Source organism: Carassius auratus, chromosome 23 (genome assembly GCF_003368295.1).
Source record: "Carassius auratus strain Wakin chromosome 23, ASM336829v1, whole genome shotgun sequence".
Classification (NCBI taxonomy): domain Eukaryota; kingdom Metazoa; phylum Chordata; class Actinopteri; order Cypriniformes; family Cyprinidae; genus Carassius; species Carassius auratus.
The window spans coordinates 5,894,406-5,906,899 of NC_039265.1; the positions used below are offsets into that span (position 1 = coordinate 5,894,406).

General features: G+C 38.1%; 1 protein-coding gene across 7 annotated transcripts in view; it reads left to right on the forward strand.

Annotated features, from left to right (window-relative positions):
• Positions 1-11,299, forward strand: part of LOC113041097 (band 4.1-like protein 1) — a 49,090-nt gene extending 37,791 nt beyond the window's left edge. For 2 of the 7 annotated variants that reach the window (XM_026199418.1, XM_026199416.1), the window contains exons 14-23: positions 1,018-1,053; positions 1,607-1,759; positions 2,395-3,609; positions 5,448-5,837; positions 6,210-6,455; positions 6,635-6,694; positions 6,877-6,963; positions 7,062-7,142; positions 8,789-8,905; positions 9,256-11,299. In XM_026199418.1, the coding sequence (XP_026055203.1) occupies positions 1,018-1,053; positions 1,607-1,759; positions 2,395-3,609; positions 5,448-5,837; positions 6,210-6,455; positions 6,635-6,694; positions 6,877-6,963; positions 7,062-7,142; positions 8,789-8,905; positions 9,256-9,261 (2,391 nt within the window). In that variant the 3' untranslated portion in view covers positions 9,262-11,299. Of the gene's footprint in view, positions 1-1,017; positions 1,054-1,606; positions 1,760-2,394; positions 3,610-4,777; positions 4,829-5,447; positions 5,838-5,936; positions 6,041-6,209; positions 6,456-6,634; positions 6,695-6,876; positions 6,964-7,061; positions 7,143-8,788; positions 8,906-9,255 lie in introns of those variants that run through there. The other 5 variants (XM_026199417.1, XM_026199422.1, XM_026199420.1 and 2 more) reach the window with 5 other exon arrangements.
• The last annotated feature ends 1,195 nt before the right edge of the window (positions 11,300-12,494 follow it).

Sequence of the window (12,494 nt, forward strand, 5' to 3'; positions counted from 1 at the left end):
GAAAATGCTTTAATCCTATGTCAAATTGTAAAATGTAGTTTCATTACTTTCCTTTTTTATTGCCCAGGCTGTACTAGTGCAGAAAATAACTATTTGGGCTTTGTTTTAGGATACTGGCTTTCAAAAACACTTACCAGTAGTTTATGCAATAATGCAAAGTAACTAACTTTATATTAATTAAGATTATTATAGGTAATAGCTGTATTAATTAGTAACAAACAAAACTTATGCTTACAAATAACACTTAAAAAGGGACAGATTTACAACTTCTCCACATTCCAGTGTTTTTCCTCGTTTCATTCGGTAATATATGCTATATGTGCAATATGTGTTTTAAAATCAAGCACTTGATTTAAGGAACATATCTATGCATGTAGGCATCTGTTGTGAATTTGGCTGAAACTTTGCACTTTTTGTGAACAAAGTGCAATATTTTTAATGAATAAAACCCACTTTTATCCATCTGTTTTCGTAAATCGAAGGCACACTTGAACAAACTCTTTCTTAAGTAGGGAGGAGCTCAGGGACATTCTTCAGAAACAGAGTTGAGGTTTTGCCATACTGCCAGATTAGTCTTGTCTTAGCACCATGTTGACTCAGACTACATGCACAACAGCCCATGTATTGATTTGTGCTGGAAAGGTTTTGCAAAGATTAAAAATATCATTTGTGTATCGTTTATCCATGCTCACAGATAATTTCCAGAACATGCCAGTCTGCACCTCATAAGACATGTATGATGAAGGAAAGCTCAGGAGATTTGTGTCACTGTACTTGATACAGTATGCCATGTTGCTCAATGTGACTACGACAAGCAGAGTGACACAACCTCTTCCACTCTGTGTACTTCCATGGCTGACATCAACGTCTGTATGAGAGTAGCTCTCTCTGTTTGGCTGCCTGCTTTATGAATTCAACCATGCTCTGCCTCTCTGTCTCCACTACCTCACTTTGCCTCCGCCTCCGTTCCTTGGCTTGCACCACCATCCTCCTTCCCCCACCACCCCTTTATCCCAGTCGGACCAGGACTTGGCCCCCCGTCCTAAACAGGAGGTACTGCCTGAGCTGTCACTCTCTGTAACTACACGTGTTGCAGTTTCTCTTTCTTTCTGTAATTGTTTTCTAGAGGAAGTAACAGAAAACTGAGCCAAGAGGGCAGTTCATCTGACATCTGTTACCAACACCAGCATGTTTCATGTTTTATGTGCTGCTTTGTTGTCTTAAATGTTGACAATGTAGTGATTCATAAAGAAGAGGGCTCAAATCATATATACAGATGTTTGTCGTGATCTGTAGCCATCACAGCATGTTAAGAGTATAAGACTAAAATGATGTTGTGTCTAAAATGTTCTCTTGAAAAAGAAGGATCTACAGTCTGAAGTGATGGAACTGATCTCTTTATTTATATTGGTTTATTGTTTTATTTCAACATGCTTATTCATGTATTTCAAGAACAGAATATGTGCCTGGTGTTTGCATTTGCAACTTATTATGTACTTACCACGGTTAGATAAACATTTGTAAACAGCTGTGCTCTCCAGAAAGCCCTTACTTAAGTAATTTCTGAAGGTAAGTGGTTCTACCGATTGACCTGTTTGTTTTATAGCAGTTCCTGGATAAACCAGAGGATGTGTTGCAGAAACATCAGGCCAGCATCAATGAGCTGAAAAGAGCGCTGCGTGAGCCCAACAGCAAACTGGTCCACAGAGAGAAACGTCTCTCTGGAGCCTCGTCTGGTAGCACTCCGGAGAAAAAATCTGTGAGTTATTGGTTCCTGCGAGGAATCGTATTGTGCAGTCACGGTGTCTTTTTAAAAAGCAAAATGCAATATAATTAGTGTTGTTTTGGTCTGATACTGCTTTAAGATTCCTGTTGAGGATTATTCCGATTTATGTCAGTACCGGTCTCGGATTTAGTGTGCCGAATGCTTGATTCGTCATTCATGCACTCTTTTTTTATGTGACTAATCTCTCTTTAAGTGGATGCTGTTGAACCATTTCATGCCATGCCTCTGGTCAAATGCTAGCAGCAATTATGATCTGTAATAGAATCTGGCTGGAGTGGTTTATTTGAACACAGCATGAATGCATTTTCTTTAATTACTGTTATAAAGACAGCGATATTGCTCAATAATAAAAGCAAATGGAATTTTTAAGTACATGTATACATGAATGTCTCCCTTTTGTTTAACTTCAAAACATCCTTCCAACATTGTACATAAAATTAAATTTGAAATCATTAATTTTTCCTCCTCAGATCAATAAATAGTTATTTTTCATCATACGATATTTTTTCAGATTCATATTGAAAATATATGCGCTATATAAATTAAAGAAGAGGGTGTTGTTGGTACTGATAGGCCATTGAAATTGTTCACTCTATTGATATATATAGGCCTCAGAGGATTCCCTTTTGATTAAGAAGCAAGATGGTTGTCAAAGAGACCTGCCTCTCAGTAAAAAAGATGAAAAGAGTCCTAGAGTAGCTTCATTAGCCACTGGATTCAACAGAGAGACAGAAGACAAAATGAGAGGGAAAACCATCACCACACACAGTGTCATAGGTGTAGCACAAAGGACCTCAACAGAAACCATCCTATCTCCAGAGAAGCCCCTGAGAAATCATGCTAAAAGCCCTGCTTTAAGGTACAACCATTTCCAGGGTTCCGGTTCTTTGGAGGAGAAAGCATATGATAATGGGCACCCTCAGGACAGATGTTTGTCAGAGAATGTCATTCATACAAATGGATGTGATGAATATGCAACAGAGAGACTCGGGGGCAATAAAAAGTACATGGGGGTAACCAATAGAGAAGACAATGACTTGGCAAGGTATGTAGAGAGAAGCTTCGGAGAGGCTTCTCCCAATGCAGCCATGGACAAATATATGAGAGATCGATATAATGAAAACCGGTGGGAAAGGCAATGCTGTGAAACTGAGTCAGAAAACACCGGGGCAACCTTACAGAAGCAAACATCTAAACCGGATTCAAAGGGTAAAGGCTCAACCATCCAGAGACATGATTCTACTTCAAGCGAAACATCACAGTCTGAGGTGAAACGAATCGTTCCACTGAAGCCTGAGAGGTCAAAGAAGTTGAAAGGCAATAAAGGAGCCAAGCTGCAAGGACAACTGAGTGAGAAACGCATTTCAGGATCATTTGATGACAGTGAAGGGACCAAGTCTAAGGTGGAGCAAGGTGGCTTTGAGAATGCCTTGGAAAGCTTGTCGCAGCCCAGAAATTCTGCAGCTTTAGAAAGCACTGGAACTTTTGCCAAGCAAGACTGGGCGAGTAATCTTCACAATAGGGAAGTCAGAGAATATAGCTGTCAGTCTCTCCAAGACAGGCCCCAATTAAGGGATCTCAAGAACAATGCAGACCACAGACACTGTATCGAACAAGATCAGTTTCTTTTTGAAGATCCATTGTTTATGTTTGACTTTCCCACCAATTCAGCATTTCCAGCCTTTGACCAGATTCCCCCTTTATACCCACCTGTAAAATCCCAGAGGGCAAGAGATACACGTATCAAACCGATCACCAAAAGCGATTCTGGCAACAGTCTTCACAAAAGCTCCACAATGGAATCTTCCAAGAGGAAACCAGTGGTAACAACTGCTTGATAATCTGCTTGTCACTTCACAGGAACTAAAGCATCGCATGAACTTGCATATCCATGTCTATAGTTTTGCATAATGCACATGTCAGTAAACATAAGCAACCTGTTTCTGAGGAGAGTTGAGTAGAACAGTCAGTTTTTCGTGTAATCGTAGCATTGGCTGATAGAAGTATGAGGTACAATAACGGCTGTCTGATTGGATGAGGACGTGCCACTTCCTTTTCCTCTCCTTCCTCTGCACAGCTCAACATCTGCTTGCGCTTTTGAGAAACACTTAGGATCTTCCACATAATCTCCATTGCTTAAGCTTCAGGCTTCCGTTCCACTAACTTTCCACTTGATGTGTGGCCTTTCCTTCCAACATACTTTCTCTTGTTCCCTCTTCCCAGGCATGTAGGGAATGGTTGTTGCAAGGAATCAAAGGCCTGTGGACCATATTGTTATGCTAAAATGCCATTTTTGCAAACAAAAGGGCTTCTGCAAGACTTTCAAAAATGGCTATAGTATTGTTCATAACTAGGGCTCTGAAAGTTGATTTAACAAGGAACGGTTTTAGCTGTCATTTAGAATACAATATGCCCAGCTTCATGATTAAGGATTTTGAATTTGCTCTTTGACTCGGCTGGAAAATAATTGGTCAGTAATTTATTTCACAACAAACTGCAGGGAACCTTGAGGGCTTTCTCTTTTTTTATGCAAAAGCCCACTTAACTGCAATTTCAATAGACACCAGTTTTTAAAAAAAAAGATAATACTGTATTTCGCTCAACATTGAAACTGAAAGAAACTATATATATAAAAAACAACACTTGGACTAGAAGAGCCTGAGGAATAACCATGCAAAATTATTGTCTAATATAGATATAATGTTCCGATTGATTAAAAGGCTCTTTAGTGGCACTTAGTGCAAAATTGCACCCAGCTGCCATAATATATTTTAACTTTCAACTGTTGTGGTGCAATATGCTGTACGCTCTAATTCACACTGTTCAAGACTCTTTGTCTACATTTGTATCTGTGTCAGTCAGCGTATTCGGTCAGTTATATAAATGTCTGGTTGTTGATTCAGAGCCTAATCTGGGCTCCTTCCCTGTTATCTCAAATTTCAGTGCACTAACTTTGCATTGCTCTTCCTATTATTTCATCTCATATTCCAGGAGCCCCTTCCCACTCCAGCAATTCATGCGGAGCCTCAGGAGGAAGCCCAGGTGCCTCATTTTTCCACTCATCTTAGCTACTGCTACCTCCTTGCTAACCCAAAAGCTTTGATTTTCACATTTTTGTACACATAATCACTAATTATATTTGCCTTATATCTTCTGCTCCCATCATCATAGCATGAATTAAGTGCATGATCCAAACCATCCTACACAACAATCCTACACAGAAACGTAATTTAATGCATCCGCCACATGCATTAATTCCTCGGCACAGTTTAGGAAGTTGCCACACTTAGCATGAATTTAACATGAAGTTGGCTATACACACACTGAATTTGCTGTGGAGGAATAATATATGAACTAAGCATAAAGAATTGAAGTACTCGACCCTTGGTTAAACATTTTCTATCAAGTATATTACTGCCTCAGTTTTTCCTCAGAGACATGTAACACTTCTGACATTTCAGTTAGTCTTTTGAGTTGAACTAACCCCTGCATCCCTACTAGATTCTTTAACCATCAGTCACTACAATGTTGTCTCATTCTTGTCTTGTGAAGAAGATGTAACATCCATTACACTGCCTTGTTTTACCTGTTTCTCAGTCAACATTTGCTCTTGTAGCATAGCTGGTTCCTTGCACCAAGACCTATTTTTCTGCTTCTTCAGAGAGAGCCCTGGGAGAGACGCTTAGGATCAGTGTCAGAAGATGATCTTGACCCAGACACTCTGTACCTGAAGGAGACCCACCTGGGCATTGAGCGCAAATGCTCGAGTATCACTGTTAGCTCAACGTCCAGCCTGGAGGCTGAGGTGGACTTCACTGTGCTCATGGACTTCCAAACGGGTATCGAGGAATTCTCTAGAGGCATGACTGAGCTGGGGGAGAAAGACTTCTCACCTGAGTTTGGCCTCTCTGACCGTACCACCCATCCAGCCTTTATACTAGGAGCAGATCCTATCTACCTTCCAGAGGAGAGCTATGTAGAAGAACCAAGGCCCATAGAGAAACCAAAGCCTGTTGTAGAACAGAAGCCACCGGAGGAACGTAAACCAGAGGTAGACAAAGTGGCTGGCTCTCCCAATCACTGGTCAGAGTAAATGTGTAAATGTGCTAATTAATGCAGTCACATCCCATTTTTTTCTCACATTCTACAGGGCATCAGAGCAACGCATGAAATTACATTGGAATTTGAGTTCATGATTGATGCTAATTCCATTCCATTTGATGCTGCCCTCCATAGTTCTGTCAGTCAGTTCAGGTTTGGTTTCTTTTGATTTAAGAATGTTATGTTTTTCATTGCTTCTTATTCTTTTCTTTTGAACCATGACTCACCATATGCTGCCAAGTGCATTTGATTGGCACCATGTTTCTTAAATATCATGATCATGCCCAGGTTTCAACTTAATCTGTTTCATTTCTTTCCCAAGCCTTTTGTTCCTAAGAAAGCTCCGCGTTCAGTAAAAGCTGCCCAAGCCCTGAGGAAAGACTCCACAGAACAAGCTAATACCCAGTCGATGAGACGGGAGAGCTCGGAGTCACCCCCAATCCATCCTCTCAGCAGAGAGAGCAGTGAAATCATTGCTTCCCAAGCTCTGAGGAGGACTGAGGTCAAGATCGAGACTCAGCCCAATGGCTCCGAGGTCACCACCACCATAATGGAGATTGCAGACCAGGTAAAGACATTTTAGCTTATCAATTGTACTTTACTGGTGATAGGTGATACTGTATGATAGGTTATAGGAACATGCTTTGAAGACGGTAATTATGTAAATTATCATAAATAAGTGTAATTATGTTCTTTTATACTTACATGCACTGTGGTGCATCCTGTAACTTTTGTTTGCTGTCTTAGGACCATGGCATCAGCGGTTTGCGAGAGGCCGCATACTCTGTGACAGAGAGAATCTCTCCTGTAGGTATTTTCCTCGGGTGAACTTGAGTTTCCATACCTCCTTCTGTCAATGCCTCCGCTCTGTCACTTTGTCTTTTGCTTTTATTTCCAGCTTTAGTTCCAGAGTTTGTATAAAATATATATAACACTACCATATAGATTTCTCGTTTTGACAAGTGTTTATTCATTATATTCTTGAACAGGTGAACCTGGGATCATTAGCTAGAGATGGTTCACCTTTAATGGTCACTGAGAATGTAACATCAGCCACTACAACTCATGTTACTAAGGTATCTGAAACAAATATCTTCTGGTAGTCAGTTTTTTTAAGAAAGGCCTTCTTGGACGGTTGAAAATGTATATATATATGTGTGTTTCTGTTTTGTAGACTGTGAAGGGAGGCTACTCGGAGACAAGAATTGAAAAAAGGATTATCATTACTGGTGATGACGATGTTGATCAAGATCAGGTGGGTGCAGAAGGAAGGTGCGATATATGATTTATATCAGCTTTAGAATGGTTAGTTCACTAAAAATGAATATCTTGTCACCATTTAGGCTATTCATACACAGAGCATTCCAAACCTGCAAGACATTCATAGTTGGAACACAATTGTGTTGATTGAAAAATTGTAAGAATTTTTAAAAATAAAACCTGAGATATTTTTTGTCCATTCATTGAAAGTAGCCTCTTACTCTGTTGTCAACAGTGCAGTGTCTGGGACAAGTTGCGTAGTAAGACAGTTTGCTCTTGCATGAACAGCCATTTTTTTTTTTTTTTCACCCAAAGCAGTTCACATTGCTTCATAAAATCTGGAGTCACATGGATTTCTCTTATGATGCTTTTTGGAGCATGAATGTTTAGACTACCTAGACAAAAATCTCGGTCACACTTTTGTTGTTCACATTAGTTTGGGGTCCAGTTCTCACTACTATCATATATGACTCTTGCCTTAATAGATTCTTAATTTCCTGCTTATTAATAGTTAGTAATGTAGTTAGGTTTAGATGTGGGGCAGGACTAGGAGACCTAAAATGTGGTCATGCAGGATAAAGGTCCTTCCACACTTGAGTCCAAAATTTCTGTATGCATTTTTTTCATATTCGTCATCCTAAAAAAATCATCACACAGAGAAACCTGAGTTTGATGCATATTAATTAATTGTTCATAATTATTTTGTTTTCCTCTCACTTCTAAAAAAGAGAAAGAGGAAATATTGGGTTAATAATATTCAACCCTGAGATAGTGTAGAGAGGAAGGAGAGATCCAGCTTCTTATCAAGGCACTACGGTATTTTTCCAGGCGATTCAAAATTTACTTCAGGATGTCAGTGGCTCAATTTGATACTTTGCTGCAATATGATGTATGAAGGTTTCATAGGCAGTGTGTAAATGTGATTGACACAACTTGAGGTCGTATTTATTTTTTAACATGCGGAAATTTTGGACTCAGTGTGAAAGGACCTAAGGCATTAATATGGGCTTTATACTAATATACAGCTAATTTGATATAATATGAATAGTAATAAGTAACTAGTTAGTAGTAATGAGAATTGGTTCTTAAAATAAAGTATTCTTTTACTTACGTTTTACTTTTTTATATTATATTTAAAAAATATTGTCATTTGTGTTATGAAGATGAACAAAGGTCTTATGGAGTTGGAATAACACGAGGCTGAGGAACTGAATTTAAATTTTTTTTTTCGTCACCATGAAATGGTTATTTTTTTCATGGAATATTATAGTGTTTATTTTAAATGATTTATATATGAACATAATTATTTTAAAATAAAAAATACCCACAAGAATATGAACTTCACATCCCCTCGCAACAAAATCTCTTGAAAAGTAGTGGGTAATTCATACCCTCCAGCAATTCATCACTCACATGAGATTACAGCAATTAGAAAACAACAACGATTCAACTGTTTCTGATGAACAAAATCAAAATACGTTTTTCTTGTTATAGAAGCCATTTCAAAATATGTCACATTAGGAAAGAAAAGCAATTTCTGTTTCAAGCTTCCTGTAAATTAATTAGTCAGAAAGCATATTACTAATTCATTAGTTGCATGTTTCTCTCATTTAACTTGAGAAATAAATGGCTTTCTCACAGGCGCTTGCCATGGCAATAAAAGAAGCCAAGCAACAGCACCCTGACATGTTGGTAACCAAGGCTGTAGTTGTCAGGGAAACAGAATCTTCCACTCAAGATCCACATGAGGAATCGAAGGTATTTGTCACCGCTAGCCTCTGCATGCACAATTAATCCATCCATTTTGAAAATGCATATTATGGTTTCACTTCAGTGTTTATCTGTCATATCGAGCCTGCTGGTGTACAGCAGTTAGACAAGGGTGTAATGACATGTCAAAACCAGTTCAGTCAGCGCCGTGTGTTAACTCTAGGTGGACGGCGCTGACAAATACACTCTTTCATTTTACTGCAAAGCATGCAGTTATCAAAAATCTATGGCAAGCCTTATTGTATTCCATCTTACAACAGCAATCACTCATTGGCAATGGAGTCTTCCAATAAATGGTTGTGCTACATGATCTGTTCATTTGTTTTTCTCTCCATTAGTCCTGATCTCCTCAGTTCTCAGGACTTCAACGGGAAGCAACTGTTCCTCATTGACTGCCAGAGGGTCGCCAACATCTACAGACCTCCGCTTCCACTTACATACACGACACTAACATTTACACATGCACACAAACACATGCTGCCTCCCAGATGTCGGAACCTATTCCTTCTCATGTTATTTCTATTTTGTGTCTACATCCGCTGTGGTGACATACTGGTTCAGGAGGCAGATGGTCTCCTTGGCTGAGGACCGCCGGGGAAGGACAGACTCTGCATCACATCGATCAGACGATTTAGCCGCCATTGTAGTCTCTTGCTTTTTCTTCACGAGTGTGAAAACTAACCAAGCGTACTATCGACAGCCCGATGCTAACATCAAGCATGAGGCATGGGGTTTTTTGATGAACATTGCTGAAGATTTAGCTTAGTGGAGTGACAGTAGTGTCTATTGAGTAGTTTTTTTCTAGGGTTCATTGAGATATAACGCAGAAGATCTTTTTGCAAATACTGTAGGGAAAAGCCTAGCTAGCGTACATCCAATATGTCATGCTTCTCTGATCAACAAATGTTATGTTGCTGTTAAATTCTGAACCTCATCTGCATGTGGCAAAGCAGGGTTTAAAATGTTTTCATATACAACCAACTAACTAAAATCTCTGGTCCTTATAAACCAGACAGGAAAATGTATTAATGTGTGATTGGTCCTCTGAAAAGTGTTTCTTTCCATATCAGACATAATATGGAGATAGTGGACTTGCACATTGTTCCAGAATTTTGATTTACTGATGTATTAGTTTTTTTATAGATGTCTTTTTTTTTTGTGTTTGTTTTATTTCAGAAGCCCTTACATATACTCAGTAGATATCATGAACAGAGAAATATTTAAAGTGCCAATTTACCGTCCAAACATTTCAAGGTACCAGTAGTAATCAAGCTTTAGTTTTTAGATTCAAAATATCCCCAAGTATGACATTGGTTTGAAATGCACGATACAAAAAAAAAAAGACGTTTGCTTGTCGAATGCTCCATTTCATCTACACATATTGTTAAACTGTAAAAAGTCCAAAGAAACCAAACTTAATTTGAGTCCAGTACATGCTGACACACTGACATCAATGTTTTATGTGCATTAACCTTAAGCATTTGAACAAAGTACAATTTATTAGGACTGCAGAAAACTTTATATTTGTTTCCCCCAACAAGCCGATATTTAACAAATTCCCTACTGCTCTATATGTTTGAGACTTCTGTGATTTCTTTATTTCTTTTTACACACAATGCTGTGCCCACGAACTAATGATTTTTAAACAATTAAAACAGTTTTGTTAGATATTAGATCTTTTTAAGTGTAAATGTCATGAGGCTGTGGTTTTCAGTGAAGCGTGACCCTTGAGCCACGATTCTCTTTACAAACGTTCCTCTGTGAAAGCAGTAGAGATCCTGGAGGAGACAGGACATAAATGTGTTCTAGTATTGAATGGAATTGCGTGTATTGCCAAATTAAAAAAATATATATATTAGGATGAAAGAAGGTCAGGATAGCTCTTAATAAACTTTGCTAACATGGTAAAGGCTTGTTGTTGTGTAACTAATGCATTCAGGACTGTGCACTATGTGAAAATAACACTATACACAACCTGCAGGTATCAGATGGAAAATTTGTATAGCTCATACTTCCAACTTGTACAGTTGCTGATTTTTGGGGACACGGGAGCTGTTCTTAATTATATAAAGAAAAGAAGTGCCATGCAAAGGTTGATAGTTGGATTCCTAATCAACCACAACATTCTTTCGCCAGCCCATTTGCAAAGCGTATGTCAAAGTTGTGTCTCTTTACAAGGCAATTTCCTCGTTTACGCTGTACACGTTGAATTTAAGATGTGAACTTTGAGGAGAAAAAGTTGAGCGTAGAAAAGGACTTTTAGCATCAATTCCCCTGAGATTCCACCTGCAGACACTTCTGTTTACAATGCTATCCTCTACTTTCTACTGCTTGGTTTTGTGTGTTTGCTGTACAGTGTTCGAAATAAATAAGATCCATCCATGTGGTCAAGTCTGCTATTTGTTGCATTAGTTAAACATAACATTACTGTAAATTGTGTATTATCCAACATCAAATTATATACAAATCTTTTCCATTTTAAGAAATGTTATTATTAGTTCTGTCGCACTGCCCTCTAGTGGTCTACTGAAGAACATACTTCAAATCGTCAATATATATGTAGTATCATGTCTCTAATTTCACAAAACACTTCTGATTTTGAGCACAAAGGACAGTATATTTGTTCCATTAAATATTAACAAACAGTACAGAGTCGTCACCAGTATCATCAGTTATCATCAGGATTAACCCAGTAAAACTTGGCAAAAGTAAAAATTGAAAGATTAAATAAACTGATACCGAATAGCTAAATTCACCATTGTATTCCCAACTTTGCTACATGATCAATGCAGAATCGTAGATCGTTTTTCTAAGGGTAGGGTTGTGCAGTTTCATGTCCACGTTCCACGTATACTGTACATAAATATATATATATATATATATATATATATATATATATATATATATATATATATATATATATATATATATATATATATATATATATATATATATATATATATATATATATATATATAATCAACTCAGAATGCTGGTTTCCAGAAAATGCAAAATGCAGTTTCTTGCGCTTCCAATTCCTGCGCTTGATCAGATGGGCTACCTAATTGCGCCCAGATGCAAACAAGAAAAAGACTTAAACAAGAAGTTGTTTTCTAAAGGTAGGACACTTTTCTTTTCTTTCTTAAATTAAACCTTTTAAACGTATATAACGAAATAACATAAAGCCAAAGGTTACGAACCACTTTAGTTGTAAATACACAAACATATGGCTTAAAGGTACAGGTTGTAGGACCTGCCACTAGAGGGCGCACTACCCAAACAATAACAATCGCGTGGTTTCCTGATGCTAAGGAGCGTGGAATGATGGGATTTGTTGTCTTCTACCCAACCGCTGACGGCCATCAATCAGACGGAAAGATAAATCATGGATTTAACGGATGAGGTAAAGTTTTATAAATGTTGTGTTTGATGTCATAACTTTATTATATTGAATTAGACCTGAGTAATGGAAGGTTTACAACAAAATTGTTAATCATATTACATAAAAAGACGTGATCAGACTATGGATAGATGCCCTGTGTTTGGCGTGTATGCCCCATAATACTAATCTTGTTGA